This window comes from Phoca vitulina, unplaced genomic scaffold, assembly GCF_004348235.1.
Source record: "Phoca vitulina isolate PV1807 unplaced genomic scaffold, GSC_HSeal_1.0 scaffold59, whole genome shotgun sequence".
In the NCBI taxonomy this organism is placed as follows: Eukaryota; Metazoa; Chordata; class Mammalia; order Carnivora; family Phocidae; genus Phoca; species Phoca vitulina.
This window is the reverse complement of record NW_022589762.1, coordinates 2,605,364-2,629,849: the sequence shown is the minus strand read 5'-3', so window position 1 is coordinate 2,629,849 and position 24,486 is coordinate 2,605,364. Positions and strand designations below refer to the sequence as shown.

The window sequence follows — 24,486 nt, the reverse complement described above, 5'->3', positions numbered from 1 at the left end:
GCCTCAGCCCTGAAGTGACTTGTTAAAGGGTTCTGCTGCTGCTGTGTGTGGTGTTTGCTTTATATATTCTTCTCTGTCTTTTAGATCCCTGTACACTTGCTTTTGACTTTTTGTTAGAAGGATAACTACAATTGGGAAATGTGAATGGAAAAAATGGTTCTAACAAGCGAAGGCTCTAATCTCAATTCCTAGTATGAGTGTGATTTGAGGTTTTGAATCTCCCTTACACAGAGATTCATGACATTTCATTTTTTCAGTTATTGTTTCCTTTCCATTTCTTTGTTGGAGAACTCTACCTGCTAAAAAGGTAAAAAATTCAGTGAGAGGGTAACCTGAACCTTTGGGGAACCCCCATGATGAGACCACTGTGGTCTTGTGAGTTAAGGTAGTTGCATAGCAAGGAAGCAGACATGGTGTAGTGTGTGCCATAGGGAGTCCCTTCATAACTGTGTTTGTATGAGCCTATGGTTTCTTTAGTGCTAAATATAGAAAGAAAGACAGTTTTTAGCCAAACTGAAGAAAAATGGAACTCTTCACAGTCTTTCAGTGTCTTTCAGTGCCCTGTTCCTACATAAATGCCTTGTCCACTTCTAATTTGAATATTTCCTGGTACACAGTTAAATAGAGCTTGGGTAGTAGAGAGCTTCAGAGAAGGGATGGTGACAGTCATTGATCCAGGGTGAAGAGGGATCTTCTTTTATCTTGATTTTACCTTTTTTATATTCTTACCTTTATTTTCAAAATGTCCCCATTTTTTCTTTCTTTAAAGATTTTTTTTCTGCTTGGGGATCATTATTTAGTGACAAATCTTACATATTGGGGGTCATGTAGAAATGTTGGCAATTAATAAACATGACGTCATTATGGCATACAAATTGCTAGTATGTGTTTTTTAAAATGTCTTATTGTGTGAACTAGTTATAATTTGCTTTTTTGGGGGGTAGATTTTTATATATTTATGTGTTTATGTATTATTTATAATAGACTTATTTTAGATCAGTTTTTTGGGGTTTGTTTTGTTTTATTTTTTAGTTTATAGAAAAGTTGAGCAGAAAGTACACGGAATTCCCATATTTTCATTCCTCCACTTCAGTTTTCCCTATTGTTAACATCTTGCATTGGTGTGATAGATTTATTAGAATTGATGAGCCAGTATTGATACATTATTAACTAGTCCATAGCTTACGTTTTGGTTCGTTCTTCATCTCATACAGTTCTGTGAGTTTTGCCAAATGTATCATGTCATGTATTCACTATTACAGTATCATACAGAATAGTTTCACTGCCCCAGAGACCCTCTATGCTCTACCTGTTCATCCTTCCTCCATCTCCCCAATCCTTGATCTTCCTCCTGTCTCCGTAGTTTTTCCTTTTCTAGAATGTCATGTAGGTGGAATCACACAGTATGTAGCCTTTTCTGGCTGAGTTTTTCCATTTAGCCTTGCATTTTAGGTTCTGCCGTGTCTTTTTGTGGCCTGATAATTTTGTTTTACTTCTGAATAATATTCCATTGTATAGACATGCCACAATTTGTTTATTCCAGTTGAAGAACATCTTGATTACTTCCAATGTTTGGCAATTATGGATAAAGCTTCTGTGAACATTTATGTGTAGGTTTTTGTATGGACATAAATTATCAACTCATTTAGGAAAATACCTGGGAATTGCTGGATTTTATGGTAAGACTATATTTAGCTTTGTAAGAAACTGTGAAAACTGTCTTCCAAAGTGGCTATATATAATTTGCTTTTAATTGCATGCTTTTTTTTCTCTCTCTCTTTCCTGTTTATCTTTTTTTCCACCATTCTGCTACTCACTGCCTATCTGAAGCTGTTGAGTGAAATATTGCATGAGACCAGTCATTTGGGCTCTAAGTGGTTTAAGGTATGAAGAAGCCGCTTTTATGTTTATATTTCTGAGGCCATGTAACCTTCATCCACTGTCCCTTCCTGCTGTCATCTTCTGTTCTTATTTTTATCTTTTTCTGTCTTCTAACTCCACTGTTAATTTTACTTATATGTATTAATTGTATATACCAAGGTAGTCTACAAATATTCATTTGAAATATCTTAAAAGGGTAAAGCTTTTTTTGGCTAGGGACATTATTCTTATTATCTTACTCAGGTCCAAAAATTACCTATCTCTTATCTAAATTTAGCCTCTGAGAAGAAATAACTCCCTCTGTTAGAAGGAGGATATTTCTTAATCTCAGGAAACAAACTGAGGGTTGCTGGAGTGGTGGGGGGTGGGAGGGATGGGGTGGCTGGGTGATAGACATTGGGGAGGGTATGTGCTATGGTGAGCGCTGTGAATTGTGTAAGACTCCTGAATCACAGACCTGTACCCCTGAAACAAATAATACATTATATGTTAATAAAAAAAAGAGAGAGAAGATAGTAGGAAGGGAAAAATGAAGGGGGGGAAGTCAGAGGGGGAGACGAACCATGAGAGACTATGGACTCTGAGAAACAAACTGAGGGTTTTAGAGGGGAGGGGGTGGGGGGATGGGTTAGCCTGGTGGGTATTAAAGAGGGCACACATTGAATGGAGCACGGGGTGTTATATGCAAACAATGAATCATGGAACACTACATCAGAAACTAATGATGTAATGTATGGTGATTAACATAACATAATAAAATTTTAAAAAATAGGATATCTGTATCTCTTGATTGCTTAAAGAGCAAAGCAAAATTATTTGGGAATAATCTCTCTTAAATAAAATACAGAGCCTTTTAAAGTTTGAGAGGGGAAAACTCACAAAGGAAAAATTTTCTTCTTATAGGATCCCCTTATAGTTTCTTTATTCCCAATACATGCTGCTCCATATCGAGCCCATGCCCGATATATGAAGAAGTTGTATAGTGATCCCAGGAAGGAAGATGTGCTATAACCTGTGTTGTCAAATGGAGAAATGAAAGTGAATAATCCCATGGGGGAAACCCAAGGGCTCCTTTTACTTTTGCTTTGTGCTTTTTTGCATGGATTTTCTTCTTCTGAAACTTGCCTCTGCTCAAGTTTAAGCAGGTTTTGTTGAATGTGAGAGTCCATTTTCTTAAAATGAGACTAGAGTAAAATCTGTTCTCTTAAGTCTCAGAATTGTGAGGTGGTAGGGAGCAATGTCTTTAGTTCAGAAGTGCTGCTATAAACTTAAATTTTTGAAATGCTTTTTTATTTTACTTGAAAAGAATGTTTTAAATATCTTCACTAAGAGTAAGTTTATTTTTTGAAGAAGGCTTTTGCAACTACATTGCTAACTAAAGTTTTAAAAAATGCCTCTAAAGTAACAAGACATTTTCTTGTGGCTCAGTAAGCTGGGTTTATATCTGTTCCTAAAGAGTATTTCTTAATGTTTTGAGCATTGATAAAGATATATCCTCTCAATGTAACTAAAATTTGCACATCAGTTCTGACTTTTATTTTTAAAAGCTCAGTTTTAATAGTGGTACTCTTTTTTTTTTAATTGCCATTTTGATGTTATTTGGCTTGTATGTTAAGTATAAATTTTGACCTAGAAGATCATAAGGTTTTACCTATGATTTGCAGGTAGTTATAGATCAATGAGCATTTTTTTTAAAGATTTTATTTATTTATTCATAAGAGACAGAAAGAGAGAGAGAGAGGCAGAGGGAGAAGCAGGCTCCCCGCTGAGCGGGGAGCCCAATGCGGGACTGGATCCCAGGACGCCGGGATCATGACCTGAGCCGAAGGCAGATGCTTAACCATCTGAGCCACCCAGGCGCCCTCAATGCGCATTTTTTAGGGTTATATCCTAAAAATTTTCCCCAGATATTTGCATATTAAATATTGTGCATTCTAATAATTAAAATCACTTGAACAACAGCAAAAAATGGAACTCTGATTAAATGGCATTTTATAGCCTAACAGGACACGTTGGACCTGCTTGGTTTTTACTCTGGATCTCATAGAGTACCCAGCTTCTTCCTTCAACATTCAAGTTCTTTTCCTTCGCTGCCAGCCAGACAGGCAGGTGGGAGAGCCAGGCTTGGCCTTCACTGTCAGTAGTTCTTGATTCTTTATTGTGAAAATGGACAGTAGAGTCATTTAAATTTGATCCAGCCTCTGTGTCTTACAAAGTTAAATAGCTTTAAAAAAGTAAAATAAGAAGGCAGTGCTTATGGAATGTGCAGTGCACATTGGTGGTACCTGCTTCATTATGATTCGCTTGTTTGCTTCTCCTGTTCCATTGTTACTTTTGGAGGCAGTGGATTTTTTCTTGAGTTTCTGTCTTCTTCAGTTTCAGCTTAATCAAATTTCTTATCCTCAGCCACGTCTGGTTTGTCAGACACAGTCGTGGAGGAAATGGAGCGAGGTGCATGAGTGAGTGGGGTCCAGACTGCAATTGGCATCTGCCAAGTGTCCCATCTTTTTTCCTTCTTAAAGATTTATTAAATTCTCTATTGGCTGCAAATCTACCCAGTCAGTTATACAGCATTTATCACCATGATACCCAAATACTTTCTCAAACAGAACAAGTCACCACTCCTGAAGTATCACTCGTAACTGGGTAGCCTGTAGAAGACTTGTGCTAATAAAACTATAATTGTATAATTGTACTCTCCAGTCCTTCCCATGGCCTTCTTTCTTTTAGCTGTTCCCAGAGTTGACAGTTTATTCTTTGGCCATATAAACATAGTCCTGTACTGGTCTGAACATTTATAGTAAATTATATTTCTCATTTTTTAAATTAAATGGCAGTAATGCTCAGAAAATAAAATAATGACCCTTTTACTAATGCTACCCTTTTACTAATGCTACCCTTTCTGTAAACATTTATTGAATACCTTGTAGTTTTCCAGATATTACACTAGGCACTGGAAATAGAAAGATAATAAAGGCAGCCTCTACCTCAAGAAGTTCATTGTTTATTTGGAAAGACTGAAGAATGAACCTATAATTATGGTTCAGTTTGATAAGTGCCATGGTAGTGATCTGAATAGAGAGCTTTGAGAGTAGAAGAGGAGGGGCAGGCATGTGATCCAGATTGGAGAGATGCACAGAAGGCTTCCTGGAGGAGATGACTAATGCATGAGCTGAGTCTTAAAAAGAAAGAATTAAGCAAAAAGGAGGTGGCAGGATATTCACCATATTCTGTGTAGAGGGATCAGCATATGTGAAAGCTAGAAGCATCCGGGAAACTTTAAATAGTGTTTAGTAGCTATAGTTCAGGATAAATATGTATGGCATGATCTATGGGAGGGAGGGGAAAGTGCATACAATCTGATCATGCTGAAGCATGTTTAGTCTCATGTTGTGCTCCAGCGTTTAATTTTATGTTCAAGGCAGTGGAGAACTATTGAAGCATTTTAAGCAAATCACAGTATTTTTTCATGAGTTTGCTTGCTCATTCATTCATTCATTCAACAGATCTTTATTGAGTATCCAGTGGTGCTTTGGTAGTCTGGGGTAATACATTGTGATGAATAAAGCAGCTGTGGTCTCTCCCCTAAGAGAGCTTACAGTCTGCAGAGGGACACAGACACTAATCCAACAAAAAACCCATTTAATTACAAGTTATCACAAAGTGCTATAAAACATAGGAATGGGTTTTCTGTAATAGACAATAATTTGGTGGAATTTGGAGAGGTTAGAACCTATTTTTGATTGAGTGCTCAGAGAGGGTCCTCTGAGAAAGTAATATTTAACCTGGGTCTTGAAGGGTGAGAAGCCTGCCCTGTGAAGAGTGGGGAGGAGTCAATGTTTGTGACGGCAGTAAGGTGGACAGCACTGGACATGTATGAGGACGACTGGTATGACTTGAGGGATGGGAGCAGTGCAAGGCATGCAGGACCTTACATAAGGGGTGGCCAGAAGTTTGTGTTTTTTTAAGAATGGTGGAAACCATTAAGAGTTTAATCAGTGCATGACATTCGCTGATGGTGTTTTTAAAAGACTGGCTACTAGTTGGAAAATGGATTCCACAAGGCTGAGAGTGGAAGCAAGAAGATCAGATGAGTTATTAGAGCAGCCTAGGCCAGAGGTCTTCAAACTGAGGTACACGTACACTTGGAGATGGCACGAACATTTTCCGAAAGGGTGCATGGGCACAGGTCCTCAGCTTCTAAACATACTTTTCCTTCAAATTGATCTGCCTCAGAAGGCACCTAAGAGGAGCAGATTCTCTTTTTTTACTTCCCTTTTCACACACATCCCTCACTTTACAATAGGCACACATCTCCCGAATCTTAGTATTTTATATTCTTCTAGGGAGAAAATAAACGCCTCTGGAACAGTTACAAACAGATAATTCCAAATATTGGTGTTAAGAAGATGGATCAGAAAAGGCAGATTGTTTATAATTCTTTGTTTTCAATAGAATTGAAGGATAACCTAATTAAGTTGCCAGCTGATAATTATAAATAATTTTTAATAATAGGCTACTGTGTGATTGGGGGCATATAATTCTGAAGGAGTGCAAAAAATTAAGATACATTGCTATAAAAAAGCTCCTTCCATTCCTATCTATTTATTTATATAAAGGTCTTAGTACTTACACCTATGAAAAGGAAGCATACGATAGAATTGATACTGAACCCTGAATAAGTAATATTCATCAAGGAATATCTAAACTAATAAAATAAAAATTCCATTTCATTAAGATAAATATTTTTAATGATAAGATACATTTTTAATAAAATTTTACTCTTCACATTAATAGTATTCTTTCAAAATACCACATATGTATATTAGTTTCGATTGTATGTTATTAATAATTGTAATGATCAACTTGAAAGAATTTTTTAATAGATTTATGACCACAGGAGATTTTATAAATATGAGATTTAAATTTATGTACATAACTTTGATACAGAAAAGTATGAGAGTGGATCTATATAAACAGTCTAGCATAAAATAAATTACATCAGTATAAAATTTTAGGAAGAAATGGAACAGAAACACCAGGTCAAAGAGAAAAAGGAACACGTAAAATTTTTAATTACTTAAGAACAATTTGTCTTTACAATTTTTAAATAGATAAAAGTAGATATCAAGTCACCATAGTATTTATATTTAATTGGATACTTTTTTAAAAAAGAGTGATGCTTTTTTAAAAACAAATTTTATTATTTTTTTTAAGATTTTTTATTTATTTGTTTGACAGAGAGAGAGATAGTGAGAGCAGGAACACAAGCAGGGGGAGTGGGAGAGGGAGAAGCAGGCTTCCCACTGAGCAGGGAGCCCAATGTGGGACTTGATCCCAGGACCCTGAGATCATGACCTGAGCCGAAGGCAGATGCTTAACGACTGAGCCACCCGGCGCCCCTAAAAACAAATTTTAAAATACCTAAGAAATTACATTCTTTGCAACTCTTTAAACTTACGATGTTCAAAAAATAGATATCAAGTTAAAATCATAGTTATGTAAACTATTTAGGAGGCATACAAGCAAAATCATATAGGCTCCTGGTCTAGGCAAGAAACTGTAAATTAGGAAATAGGTGGGTAAATTGAATAGTGGCAGTGGGGATGGAGACAGGTGGATGGATTTAGAATGTCTTTTGGAAATAGAGCTAAAAAGACTTGGTGAATTGCATGTATGGATAAGGCTGAAGGAGAAAACAAAGATGATTCTCCAATTTCTGGCTGGACAACTGGGCAGATGTTGGTTCCATTTTCTGAGATGAGAAATCCTGAGGGGAAAACTTGTTTGAGGATAAGAACTAAAAGATTGTTCCAAAACAATGCTAGCTACGTTATTATTAGTAGTAGAATTATTACGTCAAATGTATATATCAACCCAGTTTTCTCTTCTGAGGTCCAAATCAATGAAGTAGACAGTAGCCTACTTCATGTCTACTTCATAACTTTTTTCACATATTTCATTGACATCTCAACCTGAAACCATCCAAATCCAGAACTCTGGATTCCTTGCCTCAGGCCAGTTTTTCCCCAGGCTTTTTCATCTCATGGAGAAAATACTCTTATCCTACAAAGCTGAAATTAGTCATAGTGAGTGTTAGGAGAAGCAAGTCCGAGAAGGGCCAAAGTGATAGGTTAGGTACAGAGATTGTAAACTCTGGTTCTCTAGTAGCTAAGAAAGTGGGTTCTGGGTTAGAATCCTTGTTGGAATTATGGTTCCATCACTTAAAAATTGTAATTTCAGGCAAGTTACTTCTCTGTCAGTTCCCTGAGCTATCAAAGATACTTACCATAACTGCCACACTAAAGAGAGGTTTTTGTACAAAATACTTTTAACAGAGTTGGCATATAGTAAGCACCCAGTAAACCTTAGCTACGACTGAGCTTCTGTTGTTAGTACTGTGGCTCTTGATAGCTCCAAGGGAAGGGGTTGTTCTGATCAGCAAAAGGCTGGAGAGAAACTTAGTATCTACAGACCCCACCTGGTTAGTTCAGTATTTTAACCTTCTTTTTGTTAAAAGTTCCCATTTTCATATATCAAGTTTTAATCTTTGTGACTTGAGAAGATCCTGTTCCCTGCCATTTCCCAGCCTAGAATGTATAATATCTGCATCAGCTGGGAATGCCGCAGCCAACTAGTAGGTTGGTCAGATGGGTATCCTTCTTATCATTGGGTTACTCATTCTCTGAGAGTCTGTCTTAAGTCAGTGCAGGATCTGAGTCAGTCCATTATTTTCCAATTTTCTTTTAGGTTTCCCTCATAAAAATAGTTTTAGTAGCTTTAGTAAATGGCTACAAACCTGTGCTGTGAAATCCAGTCCTAATGCTGTCCTCCAGTTTTACAGAGTTATGTATTATTCTATGACTTCCTTTAGGAAGGAAAGTAGGGAGGGAAAGAAAAATAATACTTTCTTTAGCACGATTTAAAACAGAATGAGAATTTGAGAACATTATGCTTAGACCTTATTTGTAGAAGTAGGAAGATAGAGAAAATTTAAGATTAAGAAAATTCTGTGATCCTCATAATCTTAAATTGGAAATACCTATTTGAATATTCATGACTTTTTCCTCTTCAACACTCAGATGCGTGCGCACGCGGGCACATACACGCATGTTTCCTGTGTACTGAAAATACCTTAAAAACATTATTTCATTTGCAGTGCACCCTCCTAATGCCCAGGTGTGGTATCCAAATACCATTCTGTATTAAAAGGATTTGAGTTCCAAATAGAAGTTACTTTTTTCTTTTGACATAAAGTGAATTCTAGGAATACACATTTTTCTTCACAAGTGCTTATTTGTGACCAGAGCCTCTATAGTCTTTATAGCAGCACTCTTCAACAGAACTTTGACACAATGGAAATGTTTTATATCCCTTCTGTTCAGTATGGCAGCTCCTAGCCACACAATGCTGTTGAACACTTAAAATGTCGCTAGAACCCCGAAGAACCGAATTTTTACATCTATTTAATTTTAATTAAATTTAAATGGCCACATCTGGCTAGTGGTTACTATACTAGACAGTGTGTTGGATGGATGGGTACTTATATATACACATACGTACGTAGCAACTACTATTTAGTTTTTCATCCTGAGCCTGACAGAGTTGTAGTACTGATATATATATATAAGGAAAAGCACTTTCCTGATGTTGATGATCCTTTTTTTGTTTTTGTTTTTGGAAAAACATCTGTGGTCTAAAAGCCTATTTGTCAAAAGTAATTATTACTTTAAGAAATAATGGTGAAAGACTAGGTTAGTAGAGGACTAGGTCACTTTCAAGAGATAACCATAATTGTGAGTGTGTGCGTGCATGTGTGTGTGTGTATTACCCCATGTTCATATAATATTAGACACTTCAGTTTATAGCATGCATGATGGAATTAGTATAGGAAAAAGAAATACAAAAGTTATAGAAGCGAGAAAGAGGTGTCTGTTCATAGAGAGAATATGCCACCCTAGTGTTAAGAGTTTAATGGCTTCATAGATACCACTTATTCCATTACTCTGTTATTCATTCCAATAATGCTTATTGAGAGTTTACTGTGTGCTAGAAACTGGGAATACATTAGTGAACAAAACAAATATGGTTCCTTTCCTCCTGGTGTTTATATTTTAGGGAGGTTAATCACATAAACATATTCTTTAAGATTGTGATACAGGCAAATAAAGTATAGAATTATAAAAAGAGTATAACAAGGGGAACTTATTTAGAATGAATGGTCAGGGAAGGCACCTCTAAGACATTGATACTTGACACATGAAAAGTAAATAGGAATTGGGGAGATTTAGAATGTCAAGAGATTTACGTCAGTGGAAACCACCTGTGTGAACACCCTAATAATGGGAAGAGCATGGTATAGTTATGCTGTAGAAGTAAAAGAAAACCACCAGTTACTGGAGAATGCTGAGTAGAAGTGAGTTGGTGGCTGGGTGGATAGGTAGGTGAGTGAATGAGTAAGTAAAGGAATGAAAGAACAGATGGTATGACATGAAACTGGAGAGGAAGATAGGAACCAGATTATGTAGGATGGTCATGTCAATGATTTTAGATTTTGTATTAATCATAATGGTTAGCCTTTAAATCATTTTAAGCAGAAGAATGACAAAAATCCATTTTATGTTTTAAAAAGATTATTCTGGATTGGGGGGGTGGAGCAAGATGGCGGAGGAGTAGGAGACCTGGATTTTGTCTCCTCTCAGGAAGTCAGCTGGATAGGAAACAAACCATTCTGAACACCTACAAACTCAACAAGAGATCGAAGAAAAGAATAGCAACAACTCTCTGAACAGAAAAGCGACCACTTTCTGGAAGGTAGGACGTGCGGAGAAGTGAATCCGAGGCGTTATTCGGGAGGATAGACGGCGGGGGAGGGGCCTCCGTCGGCCGCTTTTGGCAAGTGATAGAGCCGCGGAGCACAAAATCGGAACTTTTAGAAGTCTGCTCCGCTGAGGGATGTCACTCTGGTGGCGAAGTGGGGGGTGGAACCCTCGCGGGACAGTGTGGTCTCAGGACCCTCGGGGTCACAGAAAGACCCGGGGTGCCTGAGTGCGGCAGAGCTCCCAGGTATCGGAGCAGGGAAGCCGGCTGCAGAGACGGAGCCCAGGCGCGGGCTCTCAGCTCGGGGTTGTCATAAACCGTGATCCGCGGCACAGTCGGGCCACTGCTCCTCCAGCAGGGACCCAACAAGTGGCAGATCCGGGGAGACTCCCCTTCTTCCCCCGGGAGGAGAGGCGCGGGAGCGCACCGCGGGGATCTGCTGGGTTTGGAGACTCCACCCGGGGTCGGGTGCCAGATAGAAAGGCGCGGTCACAGGCCGGGTGAGCGCGGAGTGTGGCCGGAGACCGGGGAGACGGGAGTGACTGCTTTTCTCTGGGGGCTCGCTGAGGAGTGGGACCCCGAGTTCTCGGCTCCTCCGCGGCGGAGACTGGGAGGCCGCCATTTTCACTCTCCGCCTCCAAAGCTGTACGGAAAGCTTGCAGGGAACAAAAGCTCCGGAGAGCAAACCCGAGCAGATTACTTAGCCCGGACCGGCAAGGGCGGGGCAATTTTGCCTCCGGCAAAGACATTTGGGAACCACGGCAACAGGCCCCTCCCCCAGAAGATCAGCGAGAACAGCCAGCCAAGACCAAGTTTACCGATCAATGAGAACGGCAGAACTCCAGCGCTAGGGGAATAATGCACATAGAATTCATGGCTTTTTTACCATGATTCTGTAGTCTTTCAAAGTTAATTTTTTTTTTTAACTGTCTTTTTTCTTTTTTCTTTTTTTCTTTTTTTTTGAATTTTTCTTTTTCCCTTTTTCAACCAACATCTTATCAATCCCTTTTTAAAAAAAAAAAAAATTTTTATTTTTCATTTTTAAAGTCATATTCTATCCCTTCATAGTAGTTACCCGTATTTTTGGCATATATATATAAGTTGTTCTCTCTTTAAAATCTTGAGATAGTTTCTTCTAACAGATCAAAATATACTCTAAATCTCTAGTGTATGGTTTTTTTCTACTCCCCTGCCTGATCACATTCTCTCCCTTTTTTCTTTCTTTCTTTTTTTTTTTAATCCTCTTCTTTCTTTTTTCAAACAACTTATCAAATCCTTTTATAAAATTTTTTATAATTTCCATCTTTACAGTCATATTCCATCCCTTCATCATATCAACCCTTATTTTTGTACATATATAAGTTTTTCTTTCTTTAAAATTTTGGGAGGGACTTTCTTTTAACAGACCAAAATACACCCAAAATCTAGTGTGTGGCACTGATCTATAAACCAGCCTGATCATATTTGATCACATTCTGTTTTTGTTTTGTTTTGTTCTGCTTTTGTTTGTTTTTATCTTTATCTTTTTCTTTTTCTTTTTTCTTTTTTTCTTTCTTTTTCTTTTTTCTCTCTTTCCCTTTCTTTTCCCACTGCTTCAGGTCTTTTCTGATTTGTTTAGAGTATATTTTCTGGGGACATTGTTACCCTGCTAGCATTTTGTTCTCTCATTAATCTATTCTCCTCTGCACAAAATGACAAGACGGAAAAAATCACCTCAACAAAAAGAACAAGAGGTAGTACCGACTGCCAGGGACCTACTCAATACGGACATTAGTACGATGTCAGATCTAGAGTTCAGAATCATCACTTTAAAGATACTAGCTGGGCTTGAAAAAAGCATGGAAGTTATTAGAGAAACGCTTTCTGGAAAAGTAAAAGAACTAAAATCTAACCAAGTAGGAATCAAAAAGGCTATTAATGAGGTGCAGTCAAATATGGGGGCGCTAACTGCTAGGATAAATGAGGCAGAAGAAAGAATCAGTGAGATAGAAGACCAAATGATGGAAAATAAAGAAGCTGAGAAAAAGAGAGATAAACAACTACTGGATCACGAGGGCAGAATTCGAGAGATAAACGATACCATAAGACGAAACAACATTAGAATAATTGGGATCCCAGAAGAAGAAGAAAGAGAGAGAGGGGCAGAAGGTATAATGGAGCAAATTATAGCAGAGAACTTCCCTAATTTGGGGAAGGAAACAGGCATCAAAATCCAGGAAGCACAGAGAACCCCTCTCAAAATCAATAAAAATAGGTCAACACCCCGACATCTAATAGTAAAACTTACGAGTCTCAGAGACAAAGAGAAAATCCTGAAAGCAGCTCGGGAGAAGAGATATGTAACCTACAATGGTAGAAACATTAGATTGGCAACAGACTTATCCACAGAGACCTGGCAGGCCAGAAAGGACTGGCAGGACATATTCAGAGCACTAAATGAGAAAAATATGCAGCCAAGAATACTATATCCAGCTAGGCTGTCATTGAAAATTGAAGGAGAGATAAAAAGCTTTCAGGACAAACAAAAACTAAAGGAATTTGCAAACACGAAACCAGCCCTACAACAAATATTGAAAGGGGTCCTCTAAGCAAAGAGAGAGCCTAAAAGCAACATAGACCAGAAAGGAACACAAACAATATACAGTAACAGTCACTTTACAGGCAATACAATGGCACTAAATTCCTATCTTTCAATAGTTACCCTGAATGTAAATGGGCTAAATGCCCCAATCAAAAGACACAGGCTATCAGATTGGATTAAAAAACAAGACCCATCGATATGCTGTCTGCAAGAGACTCATTTTAGACCCAAAGACACCCCCAGGTTGAAAGTGAGGGGGTGGAAAACCATTTACCATGCTAATGGACACCAAAAGAAAGCTGAGGTGGCAATCCTTATATCAGACAAATTAGATTTTAAACCAAAGACTGTAATAAGAGATGAGGAAGGACATTATATCCTACTTAAAGGGTCTATCCAACAAGAAGATCTAACAATTGTAAATATCTATGCCCCTAACATGGGAGCAGCCAATTATATAAGGCAATTAATAACAAAGGCACAGAAACACATTGACAACAATACAATAATAGTGGGGGACTTTAACACCCCCCTCACTGAAATGGACAGATCGTCTAAGCAAAAGATCAACAAGGAAATAAAGACTTTAAATGACACAGTGGACCAAATGGACTTCACAGACATATTCAGAACATTCCATCCCAAAGCAACGGAATACACATTCTTCTCTAGTGCCCATGGAACATTCTCCAGAATAGATCACATCCTAGGTCATAAATCAGGTCTCAACCAGTACCAGAAGATTGGGATCATCCCCTGCATATTTTCAGACCACAGTGCTTTGAAACTAGAACTCAATCACAAGAGGAAAGTCGGAAAGAACTCAAATACATGGAGGCTAAAGAGCATCCTACTGAAGAATGAATGGGTCAACCAGGAAATTAAAGAAGAATTAAAAAAATTCATGGAAACCAATGAAAATGAAAACACAACTATTCAAAATCTTTGGGATACAGCAAAGGCAGTCCTAAGAGGAAAGTATATAGCAATACAAGCCTTTCTCAAGAAACAAGAAAGGTCTCAAATACACAACCTAACCCTACACCTAAAGGAGCTGGAGAAAGAACAGCAAATAAAGCCTAAACCCAGCAGGAGAAGAGAAATAATAAAGATCAGAGCAGAAATCAATGAAATAGAAACCAAAAGAACAGTAGAACAGGATCAACGAAACTAGGAGCTGGTTCTTTGAAACAATTAACAAGATTGATAAGCCCCTGGCCAGACTTATCAAAAAGAAAAGAGAAATGACCCAAATCAACAAAATCATGAATGAAAGAGGAGAAATCACAACCAACACCAAAGAAATACAAACAATTATAAGAACATATTATGAGCAACTCTATGCCAGCAAATTAGATAACCTGGAAGTAATGGATGCATTCCTAGAGATGTATCAACTACCAAAACTGAACCAGGAAGAAATAGAAAACCTGAACAGACCTATAACCATTAAGGAAAAAGAAGCAGTCATCAAAAATCTCCCAAAACACAAAAGCCCAGGGCCAGATGGCTTCCCAGGGGAATTCTACCAAACATTTCAAGAAGAATTAATACCTATCCTTCTGAAACTGTTCCAAAAAATAGAAATGGAAGGAAAACTTCCAAACTCATTTTACAAGGCCAGCATTACCTTGATCCCAAAACCAGACAAAGACCCCATCAAAAAGGAGAAGTACAGACCAATATCCCTGATGAACATGGATGCAAAAATTCTCACCAAAATACTAGCCAATAGGATCCAACAGTACATTAAAAGGATTATTCACCACGACCAAGTCGGATTTATCCCTGGGCTGCAAAGTTGGTTCAACATCCGCAAATCAATCAACGTGATACAATACATTAACAAAAGAAAGAACAAGAATCATATGATCCTCTCAATAGATGCAGAAAAAGCATTTGACAAAGTACAGCATCCTTTCTTGATCAAAACTCTTCAGAGTATAGGGATAGAGGGTACATACCTCAATATCATAAAAGCCATCTATGAAAAACCTACAGCGAATATCATTCTCAATGGGGAAAAACTGAGAGCTTTCCCCCTAAGGTCAGGAACGCGGCAGGGATGTCCACTATCACCACTGCTATTCAACATAGTATTGGAAGTCCTAGCCACAGCAATCAGACAACAAAAAGAAATCAAAGGCATCCAAATTGGCAAAGAAGAAGTCAAACTCTCACTCTTTGCAGATGATATGATACTTTATGTGGAAAATCCCAAAGACTCCACCCCAAAACTGCTAGAACTCATACAGGAATTCAGTCAAGTGGCAGGATATAAAATCAATGCACAGAAGTCAGTGGCATTCCTATACACCAACAACAAGTCAGAAGAAAGAGAAATTAAGGAGTCGATCCCATTTACAATTGCACCCAAAACCATAAGATACCTAGGAATAAATCTAACCAAAGAGGCAAAGGATCTGTACTCAGAAAACTATAAAATACTCATGAAAGAAATTGAGGAAGACACAAAGAAATGGAAAAACGTTCCATGCTCATGGATTGGAAGAACAAATATTGTGAAGATGTCAATCCTACCTAGAGCAATCTACACATTCAATGCAATCCCCATCAAAATACCGTCCACTTTTTTCAAAGAAATGGAACAAATAATCCTAAAATTTGTACGGAACCAGAAAAGACCCCGCATAGCCAGAGGAATGTTGAAAAAGAAAAGCAAAGCTGGCGGCATCACAATTCCGGACTTCCAGCTCTACTACAAAGCTGTCATCATCAAGACAGTATGGTACTGGCACAAAAACAGACACATAGATCAATGGAACAGAATAGAGAGCCCAGAAATGGACCCTCAACTATATGGTCAACTAATCTTTGACAAAGCAGGAAAGAATGTCCAATGGAAAAAAGACAGTCTCTTCAACACATGGTGTTGGGAAAATTGGACAGCCACATGCAGAAGAATGAAACTGGACCATTTCCTTACACCACACACAAAAATAGACTCCAAATGGTTGAAAGACCTCAATGTGAGACAGGAGTCCATCAAAATCCTAAAGGAGAACACAGGCAGCAACCTCTTCGACCTCAGCCGCAGCAACTTCTTCCTAGAAACATCGCCAAAGGCAAGGGAAGCAAGGGCAAAAATGAACTATTGGGACTTCATCAAGATAAAAAGCTTTTGCAAAGCAAAGGAAACAGTCAACAAAACCAAAAGACAACTGACAGAATGGGAGAAGATATTTGCAAATGACATATCAGATAAAGGGCTAGTATCCAAAATCTATAAAGAACTCATCAAACTCAACACCCAAAGAACAAAGAATCCAATCAAGAAATGGGCAGAAGACATGAACAGACATTTTTCCAAAGAAGACATCCAAACGGCCAACAGACACATGAAAAAGTGTTCAGTATCGCTCGGCATCAGGGAAATCCAAATCAAAACCTCAATGAGATACCACCTCACACCAGTCAGAATGGCTAAAATTAACAAGTCAGGAAATGACAGATGTTGGCGGGGATGCGGAGAAAGGGGAACCCTCCTACACTGTTGGTGGGAATGCAAGCTGGTGCAGCCACTCTGGAAAACAGTATGGAGGTTCCTCAAAAAGTTGAAAATAGAGCTACCATATGATCCAGCAATTGCACTCCTGGGTATTTACCCCAAAGATACAAAAGTAGGGACCCGAAAGGGTACGTGCACCCCGATGTTTATAGCAGCAATGTCCACAATAGCCAAACTGTGGAAAGAGCCAAGATGTCCATCAACAGATGAATGGATAAAGAAGGTGTGGTATATATATACAATGGAATATTATGCAGCCATCAAAAGGAATGAGATCTTGCCTTTTGCAACAACGTGGATGGAACTGGAGGGTATTATGCTGAGCGAAATAAGTCAAACAGAGAAAGACATGTATCATATGACCTCACTGATATGAGGAATTCTTAATCTCAGGAAACAAACTGAGGGTTGCTGGAGTGGGGGGTGGGGTGGGAGGGATGGGGTGACTGGGTGATGGACACTGGGGAGGGTATGTGTTCTGGTAAGCGCTGTGAATTGTGCAAGACTGTTGAATCTTAGATCTGTACCTCTGAAACAAATAATGCAATATATGTTAAGAAAGAAAAAAAGAAGAAGAAGAATGTAGCGAGGGGAAGAATGAAGGGGGGGAAATCGGAGGGGGAGATGAACCATGAGAGACGATGGACTCTGAAAAACAAACTGAGGGTTCTAGAGGGGAGAGGGGTGGGGGAATGGGTTAGCCTGGTGATGGGTATTGAGGAGGGCACGTTCTGCATGGAGCACTGGGTGTTATGCACAAACAATGAATCATGGAACACTATATCTAAAACTAATGATGTAATGTATGGGGATTAACATAACAATAAAAAAAATTTAAAAAAAATAAAAAGATTATTCTGGCAGTTATATGAAAAATAAATCAGAGATAAGTAGGGAAAAAAATAAATAAACAAGGGCACAAGGCAGAGTACCTGTTAGGAAGATAGTGCACAATCCAGGAACATAATAGGGTTGGCAGTGGAGATGGAGAGATTTATTTGGAGATAGATGCAATAGGATTTGCTGATGTTTTGCCTGTGGAAGATTGGGGAGAGGGAGGTGGCAGGGCTGATGGCCATGTTTTCTGCTATGAAAGCTAAGTCGGTGGTGGTGGTGTTTATTGAACTGTGGGGAAAACTGGAGGAGGAGGAGTTTAGGGTGGAGATTCAGCTATGTGTATATTAAATTTGAGATACCTGTGCCCTCTTTCTCATGAAGGAGTTGTCAACTAGGGACTTGGGTATATGGCTTTAGCTCAGAGGTGTGCTGTGAGCTAAAATAGAAACTTACTCCAGTTACTCTCAAATACACATAAATTGAGAAAGTCTTTATTATTACTAGAAAATGTGACACACTGAAAGTGCATAGCATCTTACTCTTAATATAATTACAAGGTTTGAGATACTGACATTTATTGATTACCTATTAACTTCTTGTCATCATGATAAATACTTCATAGTATTTAATCACTTAAATTCTTAGATATATTAGTGTTTCCTGGAGAGAGAAAGAACATGGGGACTCATTGGGTCCTTTTTCAGAAGAACAAAGATTGGTTTGCATTTATTGAACTACATGTTCTCTCTGAATCAGTGTCTTCATCTTTATTCCATCCTCTTGTCTGGATAAATCCTACTTCTCCTTCCATAAAACCTTCTCTTCCCCCCAAGTCTGAGTTATATGTCTCTCCCATGTTTTTCAGCAGCACTCTGTACTGTTTGACAACACTATGTTATTATTACTTATTTACTGTCTGTCAGTTTAAGAGAGTATCTCCATCTTCTCTACTAGAATGAAAGCTCCTTGAGGGCAGGAGTTGTGTCTTGTTTATTGTTGTATCCTTAGGACCTACCATCATGTCTGGTACATAGTGGCATTCAGTGAATATTTGTTGAGTGAATGAATTAATAATGAGTGAATGAATGAAATTTTATTCTGACCTCCTGACTGTTTGCATTCCTGGTAACAGAAGCATCACTTTATTTACTAAACAATGTAAAGTTTGATGACAATTTTATGAGTTTTACATTAGTTACAAAAAAATATTTTGAATTATTACAAAAATATGTTGAATTATTACAAAAATATTTTCAATTGTTTGTATTCTTTCTTGTAATTCCTCTCCATGGGATTTTTTTTTTTTTTTTTTTAAGATTTTATTTATTTGTCAGAGAGAGAGCACAAGCAGGGGGAGCAGGCTCCCTGCTGAGCAAGGAGCCCGATGCGGGACTTGATCCCAAGACTTTGCGATCATGACCTGAGCTGAAGGCAGATGTCCAACCAACTGAGCCACCCAGGCATCCCTCCATGGGATTTGATGAAGCACTTTGTCATCTGCCAGAAAAATTCAAAAATGATTTCACACTTGTAGATTTAAAGATTTAGATATTATTATTTGAAAGCTTATTTTTTGTGGTAAAGAATATTTGGTTTTAAAGCGTGGTAGCTACAATGGAAAAATAAAATTTAGAAATCCTCATCATCCCTGACTTATCCTTATGGTGGGAAGTAAGAGGACTTATTATGTCTCATGCAGCGAATGTGCAGCACTCTGTCCCACCGTGGCTGATCTTTCAAACAGTGGGAACTAGCAAAAAGTGGTGTTATATACCACCTAGTCTTCAACACTGAGATAGCAGTAAGCCATGTCATAAAAACATGTAAAAATTCAAAACATTCTACAGAACAGATGTAAACCCTGATCAAATTAGGATGAAAATGTTTTTGATCCTACTTTATTTCCTTCTGGTGGGACTAATACTTCTGATCATCATTGGTGAATCTGACATTAGGTTTTTCAAGATTTGTCTCATCTCTCCTGCCTTAAAGATAGATTTATAATATTAAGATTGTTTCCTTGTATTCAGTATTTTAATGGGCTCTATTTATATTTTGTAGAAGTTTCTTAACATATTTTTTTCACTATTTATCCTTTATGCCTTAAACTGATTTCTATGTTAGTAGTGATGGGAATTTTTGAGGTGAGTAGCTGAGTGGTCTAAAAGTATTATAAATACAAACATGTTTCTCAGAACTATGTGGAATCATTCAGTCTTAGAAGAAAATTCAGTTGTAAAATAGCAGTATAAACTGTGCTTTTAAAACAGATTACAGATTTCTGCAGAAATATCATTTTTGGTCCGTGCAAAGATTGAGGGTACTTTGTTGAAAGATAGTTCATTTTTAAAAAGATGTTATTATGAAACATTCTGTTGGTAAACATGGGGAAAGTACATTTTTAATTTTCCAAGAATCTGAGATGGTGACAGTTAAATTCACAATCATTTTCTCTTTGCCATTGTGTAATCATTTCAGTATTTAAATCAAACTCTGTCAAGGAACTTAGTAAGTTTCATTGTAGACTCTTGCTCTAATGTCAGTGAGTTTGAATCTCCTTTGTTATGGTGACTGGTTATGAAATCAGTCACTTGACAGACCCTGAAGTGAGACTGCTGGAAATACGTCATGTCTGCCTTCATGGTGACAGCTGGCTACAAAACAAACCCCACCAGAGCCATTCTGCAATTGACAAGGGACTTCAAAGGCCAACAGGGCTGCCACTTCAAAGAGAATTCTGCCATCTCTGGCTTGTTGAAAGAAGAAGTTAAATGGCTATACCCTGCCATAGCAGAAATCTCCATGTTTAGACTTCTCCTTCTTTTGATCTTAGAAAGATGTATGAAATGGGCTTTAAGTTAAAGGAATGATATAGTCTGTAGCAATGGCAACCCAATATTATTCTGCATTTCAATCCACTTATTAATGGAAATTACCAAAATATGTTCAAATAACAGTAGGTCTAAAAACTCAGATGTCTCAGAGGATGAGTGTTCAGAAGAAGAATTGAAACTTCGTATTACTTTCACAAATGTGGAATAAGTCATATGGTGAATAAAATGGAGCTCTCAGTGTGTTTTTAAAACTCTCCTTCAATTTCTCCTGGTAATTTTTATTTCCTTTAGTAGAATCGTGTTCTGAATATTGATAGTAGGAATGGCAGACAACTAAAACCTGTAGTCTCAATCCAGTTTGCATGGTTTAAACAGACATTTCTCTTTCTCCCCTTTTAGTAACTCTGTACTTGAAATTTTAAACTACCCTGTACTGTTTAAAATGTTATTCATCCAATTATGCTGGATACGATCTTGAAATAATTACCTCATCATTATGTTCAACAAAGGAAGGATCTCAGAGTTTTAGTAAAAGTCTTCCAATAAAAGATCAAAATACTAACAAGCATCTTGAAGAATAACAATGAAAAGGCAGCAACATGAATTCTTTCATTTAGAATACTGATAGCCCTGAAAGATACTCATCTGATGGAGTTATGTGTAGTATACTTGAAAAAGAAGAAAGGAAACTTTATAAATAACAGGGCAGTAAAAATATAGAGATTTTATATGTAGTATGAAGTGAGAGTAGGGCTTGGGCCTGGAGTTTAAAATTATTACAAGTCAATAGCATGACCTTTTTTAAATTGCAATGTTTTCTCTCTCATCCTCTGTATTATAGAAGGATAAAGCTAAGAATCCTTAGATTATTTTGCCCTGATCTTATTTTCTTTTTTTCTCTTAAAACTTCTACTTACATATAATAAAAGGGTTGACTTAGCAGAAGCTTTAGGCACTATAATAGCTTCCTCTATAATTTTGCCAGATGGGGTCAGTAGACAACAAGTAAAGAAATTCTGAAAGGAAACTGGAGCTCCCAGGAAATAACCACATGGGACGGTATGACTGAAAAACAAACAAACAAACAAAAAAAAACTTTTTACAAATGAGTGGTTTGTAACAGTAGTTCTTAAAGTGATGCATTTGGGTTTGCCTTTTTTATTATAGCTTTTTGTTCTTGAAAAATTTTTGATAAAATAGTACATGATTATATTATTCTGGAAGTTCAGGAAATATCTATGTTTCTAAATTTTGGCTTGATTTTTCCTTTTCATTCAACAAAAGGACCACATCTGTGTTTTCCAAAGTTATAATCAAATGAAAAATTAACTGCAGTGGAAAAGAAATAAAACCTTGGCACACCCCAAAATTGAACCACAGAGATGAGTGCCAGAGTCTATAGATACTGGTTTTCAAAGTAGACATGTTTTTATACTTCTGACTAAACTCTATAACCACTACTGCACTGGGAAGCACTTTTGGAATCTATGTGACAGATCTGTAACAGATGATATTGAGTTTGCTTGTAATGAGTTCTTGGGGTGTTTGGCCCTTATTCTATTATCTCCTACTGAGAAGTTTGATAAACCAAATTATTGACGATAGAGGCAGTCATCCAAGATACCGCTGAAGGTGAAGTCATGAGAGCCAGATGGCTTCCCACTGATTTTTATATGCAGTTTATGTTCTCCTTGGCTGCACCTTCTTGGATGTTTTCAATAAAACATATTTTCCTAGAGAAATATACACAGCAGGACTTATCCTACACAACAGATAGTTTTTGTGTGTGGCATGACCCATGCTCTACTTTGGCACTCATTTGTCCCCTCCTCTTATCTCCACCCTCTTTAATGAATGAATAAAGAGGTAATAAGGGCTAGTGTAAAGTGCAGTGAACCAGAAGTCAAGTGATGGGGATTCTAGCTCTTCTGTTTACTAGCTGTGATTTAGGGTAAGGCTCATAATCTTTCTAAGCCTCCGTAGTGGAATGAAGTAATTTATTAGCCCCACAAGTGTTTTGGTAGCCTATAAAGACAGTATACAAATGTTGAGCATTATTGTTATGGCCAGAATAATCGTGTGTGTGTGTCTGTACGTACACATTTATGTGATGCTTATGAGTTCTCTCTTGGTATCCTTGGGTTGCCAGACATTAAATCCCACCCTTTTTCTTCTTTGACTAATAGTAAATTTGTAATAAATAAAATTTTTATTTTTTATTTTACTATTTTTAGTAGTAAAATTTTGATAAACTTTTTACTTTCATTTGCCAGTATTTTTTTTATAACCATTTTCCAGGGGTTATAATGAAATAATATGTTTTCTCCACAAAAGGTATCTGCAATTGATGAAATATTCTTTTTACTTCTAGGTAGCTGTTTGACTTTTTTCCAGCAATGCAAATGAGGATTAAAATTTTCCATTAAAGTGTCAGTAAACTTTTATCGTTGAAAACTTAAGGAAATAGTATGAAGCTGTTTTATTCAAATTGTTTATTTGATCTTAGAAAGAGGGCTTAAGCCCTAAATACTCTGGTCTCTGTTGGTGACTTTATGCTAGTGAGGGGATTGCTGTTTTCTGTGATGAAAAGTAATTAATGTTTTCTCCATGTAAAATGGCCAAATGATTTCAACTATGAAGGAAATTTCTTTTCAAAAGCTGGACAGCTTGTACAGCCCTCCTAGCATCTACTTTAGCCTGTTGTCTTGACTTCCTAGTAATGCAGAAAAAAAAATTTTTTTTGAAGAGAATTTACTAGAGCTCGAAGTTCAAGGGAAAGTCTTGTCTTTCCACCTCTATTTATATTTCCCTAAATTACTCATTTGTCACAAACTCTAATGAGATATAAAGAGGTCTCAGACCCAGATGCAGAAGAGTGTAAAATGATGGTTGCCACGTCTTGTTACTGCTGCTGGAGAAAGAAAATGTGATGTTACTTAGATTATTTCTATCCTTTTTTCTTCCAGGAGTAGAGAAGAGCCATAGAGTCTATGTGAACACAGGCAATTGTTAATTTTTGTTTTACTTGATTCTGGTATGAACTCTTGGTTGCTTAAGTAAGCAAATTATAGGAGACATTAGTCAAGTAACAGTCTTCTGAAAAAAAAAGTAATTTTGAGTGCTTTAATTCAGATGTTTAGTTTTTAGTTTTGATGCTTTGTTACCAAAAAAATCACCTAAATGGAATCAGCAGTGAGGTAAACATTCGCCCTTCTTAAAGCCGCTTTCCAACCTCAGTGATACAAATGATGAGATTCATAGCAGCAGGGGGACATTTGCTTTGCTTTGAAAATGTGCACCCACGTTTTATTGATGTGGGATTTTTAAAGCTTCACTTAGGAATGATGAGGGCTTATTATAAGATTTATCTACCCAAGCCCTCTGGGTTGATAAAGAAAAAAGAAAATTTGAGATGGTTTGGGGGGAAAAAAAGCATTTCTTTCACATCGTTGTGTTTCTACTCTTTTTAAATTTTTAAAAACAATGAAATCTTGCCATTTGCAACTACATGGATGGACCTAGAGGGTATTATGCTATGTGTAATAAGTCAGAAAAAGACAAGTACTGTATGATTTCACTTATATGTGGAATATAAAAAAAATAACAAATCAAATAAAACAGAAACAGACTCATAGATATAGAGGACAAACTATTGGTTATTAGAATAGGGAGGAATTGGGGGGTGGGGGAACTAGGTGAAGGGGATTAAGAGGTACAAGCATCCAGTTATAAAATAAATTAGTCATGGGGATGTAATATACAGCATATGGAATATAGTCAGTAATATTATAATTACTTTATATTTGTATGGTGACATACGGTAACTAGACATATTGGGTGGGGTTCATTTCAGTAATGTATAAAGATATTGAATCACCAGGATGTACACCTGAAACTTAAAGGCTATTGTATGTCAATTATACTTCAATAAAAAAATTTATCTTCAGCTAAAGATTTGTTACCACAACACAATATTACTGGAAACTTAAAGGCAGTTGCTGATT

At 37.3% G+C, this 24,486-nt stretch overlaps 1 protein-coding gene across 14 annotated transcripts in view; it reads left to right on the top strand.

The window, feature by feature from the left end:
- ERC1 (ELKS/RAB6-interacting/CAST family member 1) overlaps positions 1 to 24,486 on the top strand; it is a 548,010-nt gene that overhangs the window by 250,035 nt on the left and 273,489 nt on the right. For 6 of the 14 annotated variants that reach the window (XM_032390726.1, XM_032390723.1, XM_032390722.1 and 3 more), the window contains one exon: positions 1,831 to 1,884. The exons of the other annotated variants lie outside the window; for them this stretch is intronic. In XM_032390726.1, the coding sequence (XP_032246617.1) occupies positions 1,831 to 1,884 (54 nt within the window). The remainder of the gene's footprint in view (positions 1 to 1,830; positions 1,885 to 24,486) is intronic. 14 annotated transcript variants of the gene reach the window in all.